Here is a 24,446-nt window from a genome sequence, read left to right as displayed (position 1 = left end):
CCTGGTGTGCTCCCTGGGGCATTTGGTGGGCCGCTGTGAGATACAGGAAGCTGGACTAGATGGGCCTATGGCCTGATCCAGTGGGGCTGTTCTTATGTTGTTCTTATGAGAGCTACTACTGGATTTTGTTTTGTTTCTACATTGTGAAATTTGTCAATATACAACATGATCGCTTTAAAATTCACCAAGGGTTGAGGTAAGTTTAACAATATTCTTCCACTTCAAATTTTTAAAGCAAAATTCAATCAAGATGGAAATTCAAAACAACTGAATTCTGAAATTGAGATGACTGTTTTTCATTTGTGTGAAATTTCACTTCTGCTACTATAATACTTGTAAGCTGATTCATGTCTTTAGCCCACTGCTAACATTCATACTTGATAATGTCATTTTTATTATCATCATAAAGCAGTGGTATTCAACCTGGGGCATCGCAACCTCTGCCCCCTTAAGGGGTGGGGCAGCGAGGAGGCAGTGATGCGATCCACTTACCAGTGATGCACTTACCAGTCCCTGCAGCAGCCTTCCTGGGGTGTGGGGAGCCCTGCATGAGTGCCTGCAGGGCTCCCCAGCCTGCAGAAAGTGAAAGTGGAGCAATCGCACTCCACTTCCACAAAACCGGAAGTGGAGCACGATCGCTCCACTTTCACTTTCTGCAGGCAGGGGAGCCCTGCAGACGGTCGCACAGGGCTCCTTGCACCCCGGGAAGGCTGCTGCAGGGACTGGTAAGTGCATCCCGGTCCATGCAGCCCCCTGAGCGATGCGATCCTGGGGATCGCGTTGCTGCCTCCCTCCTCTCCCCTGCAACCACTTACTGCAGCTTTCAAACTCTTGAAGTTTGAAAACCACAGCCATAAAGTGTGACCGTGAAAAGAGCACTGACTGTATTTACAAAGTCAGTCAACACTTCTGTTAAACCAAAGCTGGTGATGTGATGTTCTGTTATGTGGCCAACCACTACGTTTACAACAGAACTATATATGACTGTATTTGCTTCACTTGAGTTGCAATCCAAGACACACATATATGGGAGGTAGTTTCATTCAATGCAGAAGGGCTTACTTCTGAGTAAATATGCACTGGATTATGCTGCTAAATTGGTATAATTGAGATATATTCTAATGCATTGCAAAGCGCCATTGATCTCAATATGCAAATGGAAAGATAAGTAATGGAGGGGGTGAAGAATTTGCCATACAAAGCTCACACACACACGCAAAAACCTTTATCTGTAATAGTTAAAGGTCAAATTCATTTTCACTTTAGAGTGAACCTGAAGACTGGGTACTGTCATTCAACTCAATTTAAAGAGCGAGAGAGCGAGAGAGATGTCTTACTGTAAGCACAGCCATAGACCTCGATCCGCATTCCAATCCTGCCATTGGGATTCCAGTCTAAAGGGACAAACCGCAGAAACCTTGCTTGGATGGAGTGTTGGAGCTTGTAATAAACCACGCTGTCTGCATTGGTATTTCCTGAAAAAGCCTGCAAAGGACATTTGAAAAGTCATCGTCTGTTGTATGGTTTTACTTATCCTTCCTGAAAATAAACTTTTCCCCCGTTTCATTTAAGATCCTATGCTAAAAACCCTCAATGCACTGTACATTTGCTCACGTGAGACGTCTCTTTACACAATTATGCCTCCAGTTTTAGGTGTTTTCATAATTAATCAGGAAAGGTGGATTCTGATGTGATTCACTCTTTTTAAAAAAATGCAGTGATATCAATAACGTCAATCCAAAGTCTCCTTTTTTTACTGCCTCCTGAACCTAATGACATATGTTTCATATTAAGAGCTGACTTCATCATCATCTTATACCGAGATATGTTGTTTCTGCAAATTGCACCAAAACTATAAGACTTTAATGCCAAAATACTTCAAGCATTATAGCATTTTTCCAATAGGCCAACATTACTGTTGTTAATACTGTTTTACAAGAGGAGTCTCACAACAAAACTATGTAGTACACACATCTTCCTGGGAGTCCCATTGGATTCAGTGGTGCTTATTTCAGAGTAAGCATGCTCTGGTTCACACTGTTAGGATTCAGGGCTGGATTGGTTATCCAACTGATAAGCCAACCTCTCCGCTCTGCATCATCTTACCATTTTTCCACTTTATCTATCCTCAGTTTGCCCCCTATCTTTTGGGGAGGGGGAAGGAGATTAGAATACATTTTAATGTTAGTGCCTAGCTTCATGTTACACTTATGTCAAAAACAGCCACATGCAAACCAGATTCTGAATCAAGATACAGATGATGGTTATAGATATAGATAGATGATGTCATCTATCATCAAGCAAACACACAGGAAGGTAGAATCCAGTGCCAGAATTAGAGAGCTGAACCACTCCTGTCCAGAGACCCCAACTATCTGTCTCATGGCTAATGTGGGACTTATGGCAACCAAAATGTCCCTTTTAAAATCTAAAGTCTCTGCTAGGCCTCTGAAACACTGGATGCCGGAGAGTAAAGAGAAGAGGAAGATATTTTAAACAGAAGTACAACATAGGTTACCTTTCCTTGCATCAAGTACACTAGAATTGACAATGGAAATGATCTGTACCGACAATGTTTGGACAGCCAAAAAGTCACTTACAACAAAAATATGCAATGGGTTTAAAAAAAAATGGAAAGATATTTTAGTAATGAACTAGTAACTAGTGCATTCCAGGTTTCACATTCCAGGTTTAATTTGCAGCAGACCAGGCTGTATAATGCTAATCACATAAGTACCTATATAGGACTCCACCCCTTTCAGGGCACTGCATATCATTGAACAGCTTCTGAATGCTCTCATTAGAGTTAACCTATAAGGCTGGTAGATATAATAATAATAATAATAATAATAATAATAATAATAATAATAATAATAATAATAAACTTTATTTCTATCCCGCCCTTCTCCCTAAAGGGACCCAGGGCAGCTTACAACATATAAAAACAAATTAAAACATAATTTCACAAAACAGATAAAAACATATTAAAAACACATTAACAGAAACCATAAAAACAGTAGTCAGATAAAAGTCAGAATAAAAAAGAGCATAAAACAGCAGTTCTTAGGGGAATCAGGCCTGTAAAAAAGCAACTAAAAGATGTTAAAAAGGCCATGAAGTCAGAAGGCTTGTTTAAACAGCAATGTCTTCAGGCCTCGCCGAAAAGTCTCAAGAGAGGGAGCCATTCTCAAGTCAAGGGGAAGGGAGTTCCATAACATTGGTGCCACTACTGAGAAGGCCCTGTTTCTTGTCGCCGCCCCACGTACCTCCTTAGGCGGCGGCACTTGTAAAAAGGCCTAACAACTTTAACCTAGATCTAACAACTTTAAATGTTTTAATACACTCAGTGTCAAGCTTTATAATCATGCTGTTATTCTAGGAGAAGACAAAACATACACAGGACAGTTGAAGCAACCCTTCCAGATTTCTTGGAAGTTACAGTCCCTATTTGTAGTCTGTATATAACTAGTATTAACTTCATCAATTAGTTTCTTGACTGAACCAGAATCCAGGCCCCAGAAGTTGAGGTGCAAAAAGCATCCCATTAACATTCTTTCTTTCATGGAATCATTTTGATTGCACCTAGTAAAATTGCATCTAATAAAAATATTAAGGTTTTAATTCATAATGAATATTTCTGCACACTTGATGTACCAGACACATACGTTCTTATTTTAAAATCAGAACCCCAACTTTAGCAACCTAAACTTCTTGTTTAAAAGAGTCTAAGGGTGCAAACCAAACTGTGCCCATGGTTGGCGCAAGTCTCTTGCACCGGCATGGGAGTCAGCTGGGCCAGTGCAGGGACACACACCAGCCCATGGAGGGCACATCCAGCCTCCACGGTGATGGGGATGGGTAAGTATGCACCGGTCGAGCTTGGCCAGCACATGGGTCTGGGGGGGCATGGGGAGGTTGGGGAGGAGGTGGGAGGGGGCGTTTTGGGGCTGGGGGAGGGTGGACACATAGGTGGGCAGGGGGGAGAAGGAGGCGGGGCCAGGATCTAGTACTTATGCCATATCCTAGCCCTGTTCAAAGGCAGCCTGGGTCAGCCCCAGGATACTCAGATTTGTGCCACCTCCATAGGTAGTGAAGATCCGAGTAGCCCCATTGGGCCTGCTGCAGTGTTACCCAGGGTAAGGAGAATTTTTTCCCCTTGCCCTGGGCTGGCCTGCAGTCAGCCCCACACTTGTGCTGGATACAGCACAGGCCCGCCAGCCTGCCTGTTCCAGTGCAAGTTAGGATTGGGCTGTAAACTGCTTGCTCTGAAATCAAATTGTGTTTTTTTTTTCAGTTGTCACTTTCCAAGCATTTTACCTGGGAATAATACATTCAAAAGAATATTAAACATGTCAATTAAATGTATTTTCCCAGCTTTATTGGAACATAGTAAAAGCTAAACATTAAAGCCTGACCTGCTAATATATTCAATAACAGTGAAGGAGACCCAAGACTGAGTTTTTAAAATCACCTTTTTTGCTTTAGAATAGATGGTTTAAGAGATCAAGATCTGATCTATAAATGTTTGCATAGGGAATCCCCAATGTGTCACTAGGGAAATGACTTCTACCTATTGCTTCTAATCCTATGAATTCATTGCCCCAAATTGCAAATGTTGGCATAAAGCACAGTACAGTCAGGCCTTCTGATGGGGAACAGAGTGTCAGCCTTATTGGATCCGCTTCAGTTGGCATTTTCCTGACCTCCACAGTGTCTTTAAGCACCTAGTAGCAAAACTAACTTGGCTGGTGAAAGGCAGAAGAGGCTTGGCTTGTCCCCAAAGGAAGATAGGTTGTCCAAACTGCTCTGTTTTTCCAACAACTGACCATTTGTAATCTTTACTTCCTAGTTAACATGTTTGGACAGAAAACTAATCTTTCAAGAGCTTCAATGCCACTGATTTCATGGACCATCTTGTTTGCATATACGGATTGAGACTCATTATTCGTGTGGGTTCCCTTCCAAGCACTCACATGGCTGACAAAAAACAAACTATAGCAAATCAATTTAAAAAACAAAGTTCCCTTGCTCCCTTGGTGATTTAAAAACAGCCTTGCTGACCTTTGTGATGTAAGATAAGAGTCATTAAGAAGACAATCCATCAATCAGTCATCCTCCAAGGGCTTACAAAGGCACTTTACTCAGTCCCTCTCTTCCCCAATGCAAAGTGATCACCTTTCCTTCACTTGCTCAGGGAGAAGGGAGGGGCCGCTGGAGAGAGAAGGACTGATGGATTGTCAGCCAGCTGCCCCCCCTCTCTCATTAAGGAGGCTATTGTTAAAGGATGATTCAGTTTTTTAAACAGATTTTAAAGGGATGCATTTTTCCCCTTCTCCAGGGATCAGCATATTCCTTCTCATTTGCAGGGGCCATTCATATTGAGTCAAATCTGTGTATAAAAACGTGTATAAATAGGCTGGACCTGTATAGCATATCTCATATATATTGCATATAAAGGGATATATAGAGACAGTACAAGTGGGTCTTGCTTGATGATTTCCTCTTAAAGATTTGTTTGTTTAAACAATTGCTACCCTGCCTCTCTCTCCCCTTGTGACCTATCTAGGAAGCATACAACAATTTTAAAATACAGGGGAATTGTATCCCATTAATCATATGAGATTTTTCTGCAAACTCTGCAGCTATTGAATGCAGCACATTGGCAAAAGTGCTGCATGCAAGGAAGTAAGGATGAACCAAATACAGGAACAAACAAAGATACCTCAATGTGCAGAGGAGGTAATGAATGCCCAATAAATGTAGTGCTCATCTAGATGAGATGGTGTGGATGACAATTGTGGTCTCTTTGTGAAAGAATTGGTTTAGAGTCACTCCAATAAACTGTCACAATACTTTAAGCATTTTGGCAACAAATTATCATCCTCTCTGCACCTTAAAGACTTCTCTCCTTTTGTTCCTTCCAAAATCACTGCATGATCTAGCAGGTGTTCAAAAAAAAAGACGGTGCAAAGTGATCTATCTGGTGAAGGAGAATTTCTTCTCATTTCTTGAGGATGTTCTCTATAGGATTTCTATTCAGTTGGGCTAGTGAACAAGATTCTACAAAAAAAAAAAAAAAAAAAGAGTTGGAGGCCAGCAGTATGCTCATGGCACCTACAACTTTCTAGTTTGATTCAAATCGCATTCACGTATTGTGCAGCAGCACACAAAACAGCCTTCTTCCTTGTTCTCTCTATTGATTTTCTAGTCAGGATTAATACTGAGGTTTTCTGTGTTTTTGTCTGTATGCCCACTATCAACTCAATCCTATGCATGTCTACTTAGGAGTAAGTCTCATTGTGTTCAATGGAGCTTACTCACAGGAAAGTGTGGATAGGACTGGAGCTATATCTGTTCTCATCTAGCACACTCATTAGAACTTCCTGGTTTGGCTTGGAGGCTTCACTCTCCATCTTGAGTATAATTTGTCCTATGACACTTTTGTCAGTTAATCCTACTTGAATTTTCATTGCCAATATATACTGCGTTCCTACTTAGGGAACCTGAAATTGATGTATTTAAATGAATCTACCCCGCCTTTCCCTTGCCTACAAAATGTATATAACAAACATAAAATATATAAGCATATTAGATATAACGCATACAACAGATAAAACTTAAACCATACACTATAAAAACAATCAAGGGTCTGCAGAATATTACACTGAAATATTACACTGCCATCCCTGAGGAAAGAGTAATCCCAAACCAGACATTCACCAACTAGCTCCCTGTTGTCTTCCCCACCCCCCAAATCAGTTCTAAAGTTGTTCTGCAATAGATTTTCAAGTTAAGTATCAGATACCTGATTTCACTACAGTTGAAGGGAGCCCATCCCTTTCATGTCAAAATGTTCCTCAGTGTGAGAAAATCTAAATTTGCCTTTCTAAAACCACCATCTCATCCACACATTGAGACCCTGCTGCTCTGCCTTTCAAGCAGATCTTTATAACAGAACAGGTATTATCTCTGAAAGTGCTACTTGGAGATCTCAGTTTTCAACATATTACCTAAGAACCTTCTCCCGCCCCAGGACTACATGGTTACATTTCACAATCTTGTTGGCATCAATGTGCAGTATGAGAACTGACATGTCCTGTCCTGGACTCTTTATATCAACATGGTGATATGATCAGTGGTACTCTGCACACCCAGGCAAGGTGTCACCTCCATGACATGTCACCCCCCTCATTGCACAGCACCGGCCACTCACAGTGACGAGCCACAGGCCCAGGAGCTGATGACTCCTGCTGCACAGCATGACACCCAAAAGTAGGTTGGCAGTGACATGATTGTGTCATTGCATCACCACAAACTGCTTCTGGAGTGCCCCAATTTTGAGCCAATTGGAGGCAGGGGTTGGCAGGCCCTTCAACCATGAAGCTCTGCTCACCACACTAGGCCCTGTAACCGTCAACACAGCAAGGGCCACAGACAAGACTGGCGATGGTGCCACCCCCAGGCCAGGTCATGTTGCCCCCCAGAGTACCATACCTAGGGTGGGCCACCGTGGCCACATCAGCCTCACAATGCCTCTGTATATGATTTCTGCAATCTTCATCCTAGGCAAATTATCATAAGACCAACATGCACATCAAGCCCCATCTGTCTACATCTCTAATAATAAATCACCCCACTATTCAATGAACTGTCACAAACGTGTGGTGCCAGGTTGCTGGGGCCCTAGGGAAAAGTCCTGCACTGCCCCCCATGGTGCCTCTTGGTTGTCCCCTAATGGTACATTAAATGCTTCCGCTGCCTGTGTTACTGAGCATTCAGGGACTGGTCCTGGTTGGTGGATCTTCTGATGGGTGTGGGGCCTCAGTCAGTCCTGATCTGGTCTGATGTCATTCCTTGTTAGGGATGATGATGATGTTGATGATGATGATATGATGATGATGGTGATGGTGATGATGATGATGATAATAATAATAATAATAATAATAATAATAATAATAATAATAATAATAAACTTTATTTATACCCCGCCCTTCTCCCCAAAGGGACCCAGGGCGGCTTACAACATGTTAAAAACAGATTAAAACATAATTTAACAAACAGATAAAAACATTAAAACACATTAACAGATACCATAAAAACACTAGTCAGATAAAAAGTCAGATAAAAAGAGCATAAAGCAGCAGATCATAGAGGACACAAGCCTGTAAAAAATACTAAAAGATGTAAAAAAGATGTTTAAAAGACCATGAACTCAGAAGGCTTGTTTAAACAAAAGGGTCTTCAGGCCTCGCCGAAAAGTCTCAAGAGAGGGAGCCATTCTCAAGTCAAGGGGAAGGGCGTTCCATAACGTTGGTGCCACTACTGAGAAGGCCCTATTTCTTGCTGCCGCCCCCCGTACCTCCTTAGGCGGCGGCACTTGTAAAAAGGCCTTCTCTGATGACCTAAGAGGACGAACCGGATTGTGCGGAAGTAGGCGATCTCTAAGATACCCTGGCCCAGAGCAGTATAGGGCTTTAAAGGTCAAAACCAACACCTCGAATTGGGCCCAGAAATGAATGGGCAGCCAATGTAGCCCCTGGAGAAGGGGGCTGACAGAGTCAAACCGCCTAGCTCCAGTGACCACACGGGCCGCCGCATTCTGCACTAATTGTAGTTTCCGAACCATCTTCAGGGGCAGCCCCACATAAAGTGTGTTACAATAATCTAACTTCGATGTCACCATGGCATGGATCACCGTGGCCAGGTCTGCATGATCCAAGTACGGCCGCAGCTGGCGCACCAGCCGAAGCTGAGCGAAGGCCCCCCTAGCAACAACCGCCACCTGGGAATGCAGGAGCAGCTGTGAGTCCAGATGGACCCCCAAGCTGCGGACCTGCTCTTTCAGAGAGAGTACAACCCCATTCAGAGCAAGCCGATAGTCCAGCACCTGCATTGAGGATTTCCGAACCAGGAGAGCCTCTGTCTTATCTGGATTTAATTTCAGCTTGTTAGCCCCCATCCAGATCCTCACTGCTTCCAGACAGCACTTCAGGCCCTCAACCGCCACCCTGGAGTCTGGAGGAAAGGAGAGATAGAGCTGGGTGTCATCAGCATATTGATGACACCCCACTCCAAACCCCCGGATGACCTCTCCCAGCGGTTTCATGTAGATATTAAATAGCAAGGGGGACAGAATTGAACCCTGCGGCACCCCACACCTCAAAGGATAAGAATTAAAGCAAACAGTAACTTATTTCAACATGTTTCCTACATATCCTTTAGAAGTGGAAAAAGTTTTTGCGTCTCTCCTTTTCTTTACACCTCTGCTTTCCCCACATATTAAGGTAATAACATGGTGAGGCTTTATGTTTTTGAATTATTTAAACACATGTCTGCATTTGACTGCTGAATTAGCATCACACAAATCCACCAGCAGCTGCTATACTCCCATCATCAGATGTCTCTCAATTACACTGGGTGAATATGACATGGAACATTATCTTCTCAGCTCTGTGCCTATTGGTTAAGAAACAAGCTTTAGTGATCTCATAAAGCTGAAGATATAAAACTAATTAGATTGCGATATTGCCAAGGAAAAAAAAGAACCCTGTGATTTCTTGTGCACTGATAGAATTGTAAAGAGGAACAAAAGCATGCAGAAGAGTAGATGCATAAGTCAGGAATGTTCCTGGATCTTCCTTGGGATACTCAGGCAGTGGTGATAGCCAAGAGGGCTCCTTAGCAAACTAGCTTGGGCTGGCCTGCCAATTGTGGCCATTCCTAGAAAAATCAGATCTGGCCTCAGTTCTTCATGCCTTATGTATATCCAGGCTACATTATTCCAATGGTCTTCAAGTGGGGCCAACTTCCAAGACAATTCAGAAACAGTAATTAGTTCGGAAGGCAGACAGGCACTTGGAGATCAGACCATATAACACCATCTTATACCAGGTACACTGGTTCATATTTGTTTTTGAACTAACTAAATTATTAGGAATTTTTTAAACCTCAAATGATCTTGTAACAGGATTTTTTACCCCTGCTAACTGGGTAAGAGGCACTTTTTAAGTGGGTGCTCTTCTTTTATTTAGTGGGGGGGGGGGGAGAGTAACTGGCCCTCCTCACCCCAGCAGTGTCTTTTCTAATGGCTATCTTCTGGTGTTTTTTTTGCATGTCTTTAGATTGTGAGCTCCTTTGGTACAGCGAGTCATTAGTTATTTGATTTTCCCTGTAAACCTCTTTGTGAACTTTCCTTTGAAAAGTGGTATATAAACACTGTTAATAATATTTTAAGAACCATCTTCTCCCATATGAACCTGCCTGTTTGGCTATACTGGGTCTGCTCTCTGTCCTGCTGATTGTGGAAGGCGTGTGTATTGAACTAGGCCTTCTCTATTTTGGCACACACCATGCTGGCTTTTGAAAAATTATTTGTTTAACAAGGTGTTTACTTACCATGACCTGTCTGAAACTTTTTATCTTGATGCTGCTTCCCTATTATCTTATTACTGTACTGTTTGAAATTGCTATTTAGGTATTGTGTTTTTGATCTACTTTACTGTTCTACAATTTCATTGTTCTATATCAGGGGTGTCCAAAGTTTTTGGCAGGAGGGCCACATCAGCTCTCTGACACTGTGTCAGGGGCCGGGGAAAAAAGGAATTAATTTACATTTAAAATTTGAATAAATTTACGTATTGTATTGTATTGTATTGTATTGGCAACCTTCAGTCTCGAAAGACTATGGTATCGCACTCTGAAAGGTGGTTCTGGCACAGCGTCTAGTGTGGCTGAAAAGGCCAATCCGGGAGTGACAATTCCTTCCACAGCGGGAGCAAGTGCAGTCTGTCCCTGGTCTGTCTCCCTGGCTATGGGCCTTCCTTTGCCTCTTTACCTCAGACTGCTGGCAAAGTGTCTCTTCAAACCGGGAAAGGCCATGCTGCACAGCCTGCCTCCAAGCGGACCGCTCAGAGGCCAGGGTTTCCCACTTGTTGAGGTCCATCCCTAAGGCCTTCAGATCCCTCTTGCAGATGTCCTTGTATTGCAGCTGTGGTCTACGTAAGTTTACACAAATGAGTATATTAAAGATGAACTTATATGAATGAATGAGGGTCTTGCAATAGCTCAATGCCTATAAAAGGCCTTGCACAAAGCAAGGCTGGCCTCTCCTTTGCTGCTGCTGCTGCATCACAGATGTGAAAGAGCAAGCAGTGGAGGGAGCTCTCATCCCACAGCTCACACGAGAGGTCAGACAGTTGCCCTCACGCTGAAAGAAGTTGCGTTGGGCCAGTGTGGGCTTCAATAAATCTCTGGAGGGCCAGAGGCTCATTGGAGACTGGAAGCTCCCTGAGGGCCGCATTGAGAGGCCTCGAGGGCCGCAAGTGGCCCCCGGTCTGGGGTTTGGGCACCCCTGTTCTATATCTAGAAGAAATAGACACCACTGGGCATTTGGGATTGTATCCCTGTTCTTACTGAAGCGGCGGGGGGGGGGGAGAAGAGGAAAACTACAGTTATATTTTCATTTTGGACTAGATGACCTATTAGGCCCCTTCCAACTCTATGATTCTTGCACCTTGCACACTCCGTTAGAGTTGTTGATAGAATTCATACCCTTGATACTCTTCAGATTCTTATTTGTACAGCCGGCTGGATCATGTCGTGACAGTGGAACAGAGCTCCGGAACAGAGCGGAACAGAGTGCACTCTGAGAGCAGGCCGCATGACTCGGAGCCCTCCGAAAGGCGCAGGCTCTTGGCCTTGCGCTGCAGCTGCAGGGCTGTTACAGCTCCCTGCGCTCAGCAAGCAGGCAAGCCCAGGGCTTCAGGAGGTATCCCACCGAGCAGGCGACCTCCGGATCTCCACAGGGTCACGCACATGGGAAGCCGTGCAACTGCCGCCATGGGGGGGGGAGTGCAGCCAGGGAGGTGGCCGCCAGCTCAGCACCTCTGACAGACCTGCAGAGGGCCACCCACTTTCAGGGGAGTAAGCCCCAGGGCCTGTAATGGGGCTTACATCCAAGGAGCCAGGCAGAGGCTCGGGCTCTTGGGCTGCAACCCCAACCATGTTTTCCTGAGGGTAAGCCCCACGGACTATGGGGGGCCTTGCTTCTGAGGAGGTAGGCAGACACGGGCTCTGGTTGCAATCCTAAGCCACACTTTCCTGGGAGTAAGTCCCATGGGCTATAATGTGCTTTACTTCTGAGTAGGCATGCAGAGCCTTGGACTCTGGCTGCAATCCTAGCCACATTTTCCTGGGAGTGAGCCCCATGGATTATAATGGGGCTTACTCCTGAGTAGGCATGCAGAGGCTGCAATCCTAACCTCACTTTCCAGGGAGTGAGCCCCTTGGGCTATAATGGGGCATGCTTCTGAGTAGGCATGCAGAAGCTTGGATCATAGGTCTCCAGTCCTTGTCCCACTTTCCAGGAGTAAGTCCCACAGAGTATAACGGGTAGTCCTGGGTAGTCATAGCTGGACTTCGGGCTACAATCCTGTCCACACTTTCCTGGGAGTGTGCCCCATTGATCTAATGGGACTTACTGAGGAGCATACAGGCAAGGGATTGGGGCTGTGAGCTCCTGTGAGTTGCAAGCCAGCACAGATCTAGTGGCTCCTAAATGGGCACATAGGGGTACAAGGAACTGGGGCTTCCCATCTTGCCCTGGCCTGCACGAGGGTACTATCCCCAGCCCAATTCAGCTCCCCCCCCCTTGTGGGTGGCATAAAAGGAAGCACTTTTACGAGTATTGGGCAATTTGGCTAAATGGGTTCTGATTTACGCCTCAGCCGTAATTTGGATGTGCCCTCTAGGGCCATCCCGTTTTGAATATGGCGACATAATACGCCGTGCCTGTCAGGGCTATGGCGTACTGTGATCAGTTGGGCTATGCTTGTGATCAACATTTTTAAACTATGAGCTTTACGCTACCTAGTGAAACCCCACTGTGGGGGGCGGAGGATCCCACAGTGGGACTCGAGACATGGCTATCTTGCTGCCCAAAGGGGCTTGGGGGAGCTGGAGAGATAGCAGTCACCTGATAGCTAGTTGCAAGGCTTAGTAGTCCGAGGTACTGGGGGATGACCGTGGGTGCAGATCCCACACACTTTTGAGTGCAACTCGGCCAGCAAATTCACTAGGAGCAATTGTTCATGAGCACATGCCTGCAGTCTCTGCAGCACAAAGCAAGCAGTCTCTGCACACCTTAAGGGGGAGTTGGCCCCGATCTGGCCAACGAGGATGAGCACGGGATAGCCAGAGAGGGGTGCAGCACCAATTAGATTCCCCACTTTTTTACTACATTGGTTGAAGCCTTTGACCCGACCATCGGTCACCAATAAATTATGGCAGCAGTGTAGTGGCTAGTTTCTTGGCCTGGGCTTCAAGGATTTTCGTTAGTTTTGGAAGTTCCAAGTTGCCACCAGCATTGGGACTCTGCAAGCGTCTGGGGGGAGCTTCACTTCTCTATGCATTCAGAAACGAACATGCAGACACTTTTGCCTGGCATGTCTCTTGCATAAATAATAACAGAGCTGAAGTCCTTCCCCCTTTTAGGAAGAGCATCCTGGCAGCTGGCTCAGGAGGCACGCCAGGACTACCAGCACAGTCCTCTTGGATCGACATTGACCAGTATGCTAACCAGCCATGGGTGGCATAACCTTGCGAATCCAGCTGCCTGATTGCAACACACAGGCTCAGCATATTTTGCAGGTCAGCTCCCTTCACAAAGGAAAGTCCCCCCCCTTTTCTCTCAAGCCTTCGCTACTGGTGCTAGAGAGAAAGGCCTTTCAGTGGGGCCCAGGAGCGTTGCATAGCTGTCACTTCTGTTTAAGTCAGGCGCATTAAAGCGGCTGGAGTAGACTAGAGACTTGCAAATATAAAGGATACTGGCGGACTTTAGTAGAACCGCCTTTGTGGTTGCTGATCGGCACAAGCCAACTACCCACAGCATCATGCGCGGTGATTAACATGGACTCAATGTGCAGGCCAGTATCTTGGTATCTCTACAGAGGTGCATCCCCCCCAGGAGGCGCTTGCCAAATCCAGGTTTGCTTCCTCCCCCACCAGCACTGTGGCACGATGATCGCAGGTTGAATCCTAACACAACATACTTGCACCTGCAGATGTATAAGGCTGACCAGAAGGGGCATGGACGAGGGTGTGGTGGTGGCTCCCCTAACTGTCAGCTGCCCAGCTTGCACCATGTCCAACCACCAGCAACTATCTCCTCCCAGGGAGGCCCCCCCTTTTTAATACAGGCACCTGAACTTCTCCCTGTTAATACATCATCAGTTTCAGAAGATATTTTAGGGGCATATTGGGAGCCCTGGCCCATCTCGGAGGATTGCTAGCCGCTTCAAAAGCTGCCAGGCCAGGCTTCAGCACCCATGGAGTAGAGAGGAGTGGAGGGGGGCGTTCCGGTGCATTTAATGCTATGTTCTCCCTGGGCATCAGCAGGCATTTAACAACTCACTCGGTGGGCATGCTGCCCCTGCTCCTTGAGAAGCGGGGGGTATGTTCTGTACAGCCCCACTTAACGGGTGTGCCGCCCCTACTCCTTGAGAGAAGAGTGGGTTTCCATTACCAACCTGCTTAACAGGCTTGCTATCCCTTCTCCGGTCTGGCTGCCTTCCCCTTAAGGGACAGACCTGGATGAGCTACGCTGCCTGAGAATGGGGCATGGCTTGAAGTCGGGTGCATGCCAGCCTGGGGGCAGATGTATTCTGGTACCTCCCAGTGGTCCCACCCCCGCACCATGGGGGGCTTCGCTTCCTCTGCAGCTGCAGGTCTCAGCCTCCCCTTTGGTTGTAAATGCTAATAAAGTGGCCCTTTCTCCCATATCTGTTGTCTCGAGTGTTCATTGTACGGTGCGCAAACAATACAACAGCCAACAGAAAAGAAAGCAATGGTACTGTCACCCTTGTCCACAGTTAAATCACTGCCTTCCTTCAAGATTCCTTCACCTTGGGATCTGTCCGTCAAAGAGCAGCTAGATACATGTTCAGTGGGCCCAGTGCTGGGGCTGGGGAAATACAGTGCCCAGCTGATCAGCTTCTGGGTCTGTCTCCATGGGGTCTTTCCAGTCACATAAGCCAACCAGCTATGGCACGGCTGGCATCTCTCTGCTCAGTGGTGCCTAGTGATGATACTATTGCCAGGGCCAACTGGAGTGAGCCACTTGGTACAGTGACATGCTGGTGGCTTTATTAGTTGCTGCAGGCTCCCGCACATCTTCGCAGAACTTCATTGTAAACATTTTTGTATTATAAGCCAAACCTGCTTTGGGCAGCAAACTTGTGTGTAGGGAGCATTCTTAAATCCAATTTAATAGGCCTTAAACAGCTGAACTGCGTGCAGGATTGCTGGCTATGGGGGAAAAGCACAGCCTCTAGGTAGACTGCAAAGTTGCTCATGTATCATGAAACAAACGGTAAATTCACCTAATGCAAACTTACAATGTAAATTTGTTTCTGCTCAAGCTAGTCGTTTAAGGAATTTCAAGGGAAGCAAAAACAGTTATGCTAAAACAAGAAAAAAAATTCTTAACATCCCTACATTTGGGGTACATGTTTATCTCCATATATACTGCAGAAGAACAGGAAATTGTTTAGACTGTTAAAGCTAGATCCTTGTGCTGTCAGCCAACAAAATTCAGTACTTAGACGTGGCTGGTCAGCTAAAGTCAAAGAGACTTGCATTTAAGAAGCCATTAATTTTAATAGCATATTGTCCCCAATCAGTTTGGCCATGCAGTTTCACACAGCAGGGTGACCACGAATGGACAGCCTGAATGCTACTGCTCATGCCATTTTTCTACATGAAGTTTCTTAATCTATGACCTCTTGACAGTAGTGTCTCATCAATATCATCCCTGCTTCCTTCCATCATTTTCCTGGTTACTGATGCGTCACCTCTAAAACAGAGAAGAATTCTCAATTTCGCACAAGGAGAACCAGGAACAGAAATCAAGAACTATTTTTTTTTATGATTATTGAAGGAACCTCTCTCTCTTCCTCCTCCCTCATCAATAAATAGCACATGTGTAATAAATGTTGACCTTCATTTTCTGCTTTTAGTCCTTGTGTTTTAATGGAAGATCTACCTTCATTCAGTGTTTTCAAATGTATTTTTAACTTGCTTACCCTAGACCTGCTCACAGTGTATATTGTGCACATGAAAGGACTTTCCAGGTATGTTGTAATAGTTTTTTAGCCTCTGTTCATACAAAGTTTTTGCAGCCAAGAGAAGGGCCTTTAATAATATCTAAAAAGGCTTAAATTATGTATTTATACAATTTCAGAAATTACAGGTAACGGGAATCTATGCAATAGGACTAGGAGCCAAATCCTATCCTCCCCCCTCCAACTGGTGCAGCCACACCAAAAATGGGCACAATGCATCCAATGGGGGGATGGATTAGGATGCTTCAGAGGCAAAAGGGGATTTAAATTCCCTTTCACCTCCGTAATCCTGCTCCACAATGGGTCTCCTTGGACCTGTGTTAGCTGAATCACTGGCGCACATCCAAGGAGAGGAAGGGGGTGGGAAGGATGCAGAAAAGGAGGATAGTATCTGGCACACTGAATCGCCTCTGGATCCACCCCTCCCACAGCCTCCCTGCCCCATTCCTACCTTCTCCCCATCCCATTTTGTCCCTCCCTGCTGCTGCCTTACCTGATACAATGGGTGGTTGGCAATCCATTGGCAGGCTGGAAGGGCTGCCACCTTGCACGACAGCATTCCCAAGGTGTCTGTGCGCTCCATCAGTGGCCAATTTATGACAGCAGAACTCGCTTCCACTGTCACAAAAGGCTGCACGTGACAGTCAGATCACCAGACAGTCACAAGAATGGGCTGTAAGAAACATATGCTCTGCCAGATGCCGATTCACATTCAAGCCAGGCAGATTATCTGCGACCTGACATTATGAGTACAACATCCTACTAGATCTGTTTCTTGACTCATATCTCTAGGACCCACACAAGGCATTCTGGACCTACCATTATAGGGTCCCAGATGTTTTAAAGGACAGATGAGACTCTAACCAGTTTCAGCTTTGGGCAGGATCCACCAGAAGAGAAAAGAGAGTGGCCACTTGAGCTGAACTGGCCATCACCTAGCTCTGGGGTTCTTTTGTTCCAATACAAGGTTAGGATACGGAACTAATAAGAAATCCTAACATTCTAATTAGGAATCACCTCATGAGATATAATACAGCCACTGATGGAGCACACAGACATCTTGGGAGTTCTGTCATCATGTGATCGGCAGACATCTTGGGAGTGCTGTCGTGCAAGGTGGCAGAACCAGTGTTCCATCAGTGGCCAATTTATGACAGCAAAACTCGCTTCCACTGTCACAATGACATCACAATCTTTGTTGCTGGCAACCTTCAGTCTCGAAAGACTATGGTATCGCGCTCTGAATGGTGGTTCTGGCACAGCGTCTAGCGTGGCTGAAAAGGCAAATCCGGGAGTGACAATCCCTTCCACACCGGGAGCAAGTGCAGTCTGTCCCTGGTCTATCTCCCTGGCTATGGGCCTTCCTTCTTTGCCTCTTTGCCTCAGACTGTTGGCCAAGTGTCTCTTCAAACTGGGAAAGGCCATGCTGCACAGCCTGCCTCATTTAATGTTACTAACGAACTTGCTTGGAATTTTCTTACTATGCACATCATCAAACAGCAGTGAGTTATAAGCTAAAATGATTTGCAACCACTAGAGGTCATTCTGGTACTAGTACAATATTGTTTTGCATTACTGAATATTCTGTTTCACAGATTAATCTTTTTTCACTAATTAGACCATTCAGAATTGCATTGCATTGCCCTGCTGGCACAAAAAATATCAATGTAGATGGCCAGGATCTAAATAAGAGACATACAAATGTGAGAGAAAACAATGCACGCAGGTGAAATTTTATAGGTTTATTTTCTTCCTGTTCTCACTGCAGTAGAGACAATGAGTTATATCCTTCACTGAATGGACATTGCTGTGGGGAAAGGAAACAAAAAATCCAACAAGTAGGGCTCTGTAGAACTCAGGGGTATAGTTGGAGGGAAGTGGGGAAGGGCGAGAAGTGACGTTCTGGGATCTCTCCAACAGCAGGAGCAGTGACGTCATCAGCAAGAGCATTCAGGTGCTACCTTTGAAACTTTTCTAGAAAGGTCTTAGCAAAAGAAAATGAAAAACAAAAGAAAGAAACAGGCTCAGCAGGAGACAATGAGTAATTTGAATATAGCAGTTTCCCAAACAGTGTGTTGTGATCACCAATAGCAAACTGTTATTGCTGGTGGGTCCTGAAATGGAAACTGACAAGCTGAGAGCAGACTAGGAAAATGTATTGAGCCCTATGGAAAGTGAGTGGCAAAAACGTGTATACTAAAGAATAGGCAAGCATGCCTCAGTCCAAACTGAAGGGCAGGCCAAGAGAAACACAATGCCACCAGAATGGTCCTGATCTGACGAACACAGGCCATTAAAAACTCCCAAGAAGGAAGTCCCTCCCTCCAAGCTGACAAATGAATTGAGCCCTATGGAAAGCGACACTGAGTTACATGTTCACCTTCACTTGTAAGCAAATGTGCCTTGGCTACTATGAAAGACCAGGCAAAGGGGAACACAAGGCTGCCAGAGTGGTCCTGATTAACATGGAGCTCAACAAAATGCTCCAGAAGGTTCCCCCCATCACAGTAAAAAAGGATAAAAACAGAGGCTTGAGGTAAGGTGAAACTTATTTTTCAGTCTTGCAAAAATAGGTGGGTCCCAGTAGAGTGTCATTTGAAAAAATGGGTACAGTTTTGGAAACCACTGTTATATACTAATGTTTGCTGTTGTCTTTGCCACCAAAGGAAATTTACTAGGCAAATCAACCATGAGATACAGAATGTATCTGTAAGGTTAAAATCCTGTGCAAATCTACCTAGAAGTGAGCTCTGCAGAGCGCAGTTGGACTTATTTCTCAATAAACTTGCAGACACTAGCACTCTAACCTTAAGGGTTCGCTTGCAGTTTGCTTGTAGATTCCACAGATTCATACCGGCCCATCCTGTTTTAAGACTGGTAGAATTGGAGTTGCCCATTCAAAACAGGACAAATGACACCAGTTGACTCTGATTGTTTCACCTCAAATTAAGCTTGCAGTACAAGAGGAACCACTGTAGCTTTGCCAAACTTTTGATATATGGCTGGATCCACTTGGATATGGACTTTCCTGTCTTCTAAACCCCTCCCCAAGTCTTTGCAGAATACCATGCCATATTGTTTCAAGACCTCCAGCAGAGGCTCTCCAATACCTTCTTAATAAACAGCATAAGTGCTTTCCAGGCTGCTCTTGACTTGTATCCAGTTGCTCCCTGGGAGACATGGTTCTTTGCTGGAGTTCCTGAGGGCCCAATCTTATCCAACTTCGCAGCACTGAAACAATTGCAACTGAGCCCCGAAGTAAGGGAACGTATATACCCTTACCTTAAGAAAGCCTCTGTGACTGCCCCCCCCACTGCAGAATGCCACACACTTCCCATTGGCACAGCTGAATCAGTGCTGGAAAGTTGGATAGAATTGGGTCCTAAGAGTGGTAGTCTGGTCATTCAAGAGTCATATCCACTTCTGCACAGTACAAAAATGGAATCTTCTCGCTTGTGCATGTTCTAAGAAATTTTGTTGTAGGCTCCAACAGGATGCTGGGGACAGCTTTAAGGAGTATTCCATGGACTTCCAATTGAACAGTACTCTTTTGTTTGTTTGTTTTGGAGACACAATTAAAACACATCTCAATGAGTTCTAATTCATACATACTTCATTGCAGAAAACCTGCTACATTCCAACATCTAAGGAAGCAGTTTTCAAACTCTCAACTGCAGTTTCAACTGCAATAAATCTTGGTGGGTATGGGGGGTAAGCAGCGACGCAATCCCGGCAAAACTGGAAGTGGAGCGCAATCGCTCCACGTTTACTTTTAGAAGCCTGGGTAGCCCTGCAGACACTCAGGCAGGGCTCCCTGCACCCCAGGACGGCTGCTGCAGAGACTGGTAAGTGCATCCCAGTCCCTGCAGCCCCCTTAGAGACACGATCCTGGGAGTTGCGTTGCTGCCTCCTCCCTGCCCCTGCCCCTTAAGGGGGTAGAGGCCAGGGCCTTCAGTTTGAAAACCACTGATCTAAGGGAAGCAAATTAAGAGATGTGTGGAATCATCCCAGCACACATGTTGGTGGATATCTGCAGATCCCTTAATCAACAGTGTCAGTGGTCTATAAATGCCAATGGGGAACATTTTGAGCACCTGGTCTAATTCATTAATGAATTAACTAATTATTAGTTGGGTCAAGCAACGCTCCCGCATGCCCCATAAGCAGTATATGCTCCGTATAAGCTATGCATTTGCTCTGGCATAGGAAAGGTGGGAAATACGATAAATAAATAAATAAACAAAAAAAACACACACACAAACAAATAAATATAACTATAGCATGTGTACAAATTATAGCACAATAAATTTGAGTAAATCTCCCAAGATAAACCTTTGCGAATGTCCCCGGGGAAGGGGGAAAGCAGTGACACAATCCCCAGAATCTCGCTGCTGCTGGGGAAGGGGGGAAATTTTTAAACAGGAAGTGGGTCGCGATTGCAACTTTTACTTTTTACAAGCTGCACAGAGCCATGCAGAGCACTCCAAGGGGCTCCCCACACCCCCTGGAACCTGGCAGCACATAAGTTATTTTAAAATTTCCCCCCTTCCTTCCCAGCAGGGTGATCCTGGGGATTGCACCACTGCTTCTCCTGCCCCGTTTCTTAAAGGGAAAGGGGCAGTGTTACATGAGATGGCGGGTCAAAACCTACCAGTTTGAAAACCACTGCATTAGACTATTTTGAATCCTTCCTCTGTTTCTTGCTACTATCACAATAGTTTATTGTGTATCTTTTAATATGCACTGTGAATTTTCATAGTTTTAGATATCTTATTATTTCTTGTACAAAGTTGAGGAGTCTCCTTTTGCTTAGCAGTAGTATAAAACGCATTCATTTAAGAAAACAATGAGCTCTATGATTTCTTTTTTTTAATTTTATTTTTATGGTGTAAGGCTAACAAAGTGACTGAACAGTCACAAACAATGATTGGGGTGCTTTGGATATGAACAGAAAAGAATAGGTGGAAATGACCAGAGTACATTGTATCGCACACAGTTTCATTCTTCAACCTGGAAATGGAATTAAATGACCAGAAAGAAAGAACCTCATTAACTATGCAACACAAAATTGTGATGGAAATGGTTTGTAACTCTTACGTCCGGAGGGTCACAGGCAATAAAACAGTGCAGTAAAAAGGTTTCATATTCAATTTATCGCTGCAGCCCAACATTGATAATGCTAAAGCTTGAGCTTCCAAGCAAACAGCCGAGTGTGAGTCTTTTTGCAATTAATTCATTATGCTGAACCTGCAATGTTGTACTACTTTGAATATTAATAGTAATCATAACAATATTTTGTCTGAGCAGTAGCTTCAGAATTGGCCAAGAATGTGCAGTGGGCTGACTGGCTGTAAAGAGGAAAAAAAGAATAATTTTTTTCTCACCCCAAGCAAAAAGATCTAGTTCTTGTTTCACAAGCAAGCCTTCAAATGAAAAGAGTTACGGTCTTGCTGGCAGGTGAGGCCCATCCATGAGATTGCTGTTTTATGTGTGACAAACTGGGGGAAGTGGAAAACTGATGGGTTGCCCTGCTTCCTACCTCCCTTTATGGTTTCCCCCACAGCCCACCAATCTGCTTCATCATGAACCCCACTCCTCGTCTGAAAGCAAGTGAGAAGATGATCAGAGCAGCTCACCTCTTCCTCAAGCTACTTTGGCGAGGCTGGAGGAGAAAGCAGGAGGCTGCTGTGAATCTACTCCAGTTGCTTCCCAGGATGCACTGTCCAGACTGTACGGAAGAATTGCCAGCTAGGGACAAAGGAGGTGGTGTTGTGGAAGAGGTAAGGGGAATGGGACACTTTGAGATTGCTCCATCTCAACATCCACCTATCCTTCTTCCCAAAACAGCCCAGGAGGACATGGGAAGACAACAGCAGCAGAGGCAGATTTCTGGCAAATTTGAAGTGCAGGAGCTTGTCATGAGACCCCCACTGCCAGAGTGCACTAGGACAATTTAACCAAAAAATAGACTCTAAATTTCTTCATTGGATTTTTTTTTCCCTTTTCCTCCTGCCGCTTATTTCTACTTTGATCCACCTTCTCCACCCCTGTTTATAGCTTTCTTCCCCTCATACTCCCTTTGGGAGGGAGGAATGTTTCCAAGTAAATAGAAACAATACACAGTGGCCTACACACCTCTGCTGCAGCAGCAATCCATCTGCAGTTTATAAGTTTCTATAGGGGGTGGGAGGGGGGATTCTGGGCGGGAAGGGGGTTATTGAGGAAAGGAGGGGTGTGACATCTTTTTATAGCTTTATTGATTTTAGACAGGCTTGGAAGTTTGATTAAGGAATAATCAATTGTATTGTGAGATGCTGAATTTCTGCCCATCATGCAACTGCCAAAGGCAAAGGAAACAGAAGAGGTCAAAAGCCTGTTCAAAGGCTTATTTCTGCAGGGGAAATGAAATAGGTTTTCCATTATTCAGTAAGGAAAAGAAAACAAAAACCCATAGCTGAATAATGAACTCAAAATTACAAGAATGTTGTAATCCTAAACATGCTTACCTTTAAGTTACCTTCATCAAAATCTATAGGACTTACTTTAAAGAAAATACACATTGAGTATGGAGTGCTATGGAGTATGGAGATGGAGCGCTAATGCAACATATGCCATTATTTCTTTTAGAAATCAAATGTGCAGGACAAAGCTCACTTTGCAAAATGCACTTTTCCCATTTTGTGCCTACTCCAAATACATTTTTTTCTAGTGTTGCCACTGAGCTTACTTCATGTTGCCCTTGCTATATTATTTGGAGTGGAGAAGTTTCATCAGTACACTTTGGGGTGAAAGTTGGTGTTCAAACTGATTATAAACCTCTGGACAGTATATGGACAAGGCCTTTACTCAGTACACCCAAACAGTTTCAGTGAATGATGATGTGATTGCAGAAGTATGACCTACGAGTTAACAATTCTCCTGCTAGAAACCTTGTACAGGTTGGCCCTCCTACCATAGGTTTGGTATCTGTGAATTTGACCCAACATGGATCAGAAGGTTCTCACTGTCCTCCCAATCATGACTGGAAGAGTCTACCAGTCACATTGGGAGGGAGGCCTTCTGAGGTGCGGGTAGGCTGCAAGCAACCTCTCTGTGCCTCAGAAGGCCTGCTGAAGCCTTTGAAAAGGCATTTCTGGTTTTTTGCTAAACCAGAAGTGCCTTTCATAAGGCTTCAGCAGGCCTTCAGGTTGTGGAGAGGTTGCATGCAGCCTCTCCGCACCTCTGAACACCTCTGGACTGGGAGGCAATTCCAGACACATCCTGATGGATATGACATGCAGATGCTGTTATCCACAGGTTTCAGTATCTGCAGAGGGGGCAGGAATGGACACCCCCCCCCATGGAGAGTGAGGACCAAGTGTATTGGCAGATACTTTGAGTATCAGGCATACCTTGCAAAAGCTGTCATGGAAAGATCAACAGAAGTTGAAACTATCAATATGGTCCAATATGTATCCATTTCAATATGGTCCAATATCTACCCATTTCAGAAGAAAAGCTTGCCATTTGTGCCTACAGACTCCCTGCACACAAGAGCAGCACACCTTTTGTGACACTGAATGAGGACTTATGGCAGCGGATTGTGAGATCCGTACGCCCTCTATAGGACTGGGAAGTACGTCTTCTTTTACAAGACAGTTGTACAACCAATATTGGCAGCAAACAACATCAGCCAATTTCTGATGAAGTCAAATAAAAATGTTTCAGCACCCACAGAAAGCACCCCACGCATACCAGCTTCTAATGGTCTTCAAAAGGTGTCACAACAATGTAGTCGGATTATGAAATATTCAAGATACAAACCCTGAAGAGCGTTCATTCAGAGTTGTATTGCTTCACTAAACATGCCCACATGAGTGAGATTGTAATAGGTTAAAGACAACATGTAGATTAATTGGAGCGAGGAAAAGAAAAAGACTCTTGTGCACAAAAACATGATGCCTTGAGTAAATTGGCATTCAATAAAGCCCATACTCTTGTTCAGAATGAACCACGCATCGGACAGAGCATTCATTGTGGGGAAAGAGTTCTTTGTAGCACAACTGACCAAATAAAAGCATTAACACATACTTTTTCCTTGCTCAGCCTGGAATCCCTGTGGCTAAGCTTTCAAGGCAACAATAGTCTTCAAGAAGCAAAAAAATGAAAGCCATGCAAATTGACTGCCACATAAATGTGCCTATCTTAGGCAGCTTTCAGCATCCCTTTTGTGTCTAATATTTATCACACAGCTTGCAGGATAAGACGCTATAAGCTCAGAACATTGAAGAATTCGTTTATCACAAAAATAGAAACTGTGATGCAACAATTGCTGGGTAACCAGGTCTC

General features: G+C 44.7%; 1 protein-coding gene across 1 annotated transcript in view; it reads right to left on the bottom strand.

Moving 5' to 3' along the window:
• Positions 1–24,446, bottom strand: part of CNTNAP4 (contactin associated protein family member 4) — a 278,158-nt gene that overhangs the window by 104,605 nt on the left and 149,107 nt on the right. The window contains exon 4 of the mRNA XM_066613747.1: positions 1,338–1,485. Coding sequence (XP_066469844.1) covers positions 1,338–1,485 — 148 coding nt within the window. The remainder of the gene's footprint in view (positions 1–1,337; positions 1,486–24,446) is intronic.

Source organism: Tiliqua scincoides, chromosome 2 (assembly GCF_035046505.1).
Source record: "Tiliqua scincoides isolate rTilSci1 chromosome 2, rTilSci1.hap2, whole genome shotgun sequence".
NCBI classification, from domain to species: Eukaryota; Metazoa; Chordata; class Lepidosauria; order Squamata; family Scincidae; genus Tiliqua; species Tiliqua scincoides.
Note: the sequence above shows the minus strand (reverse complement) of the source record. Positions and strands in the feature narration are given on the sequence as shown.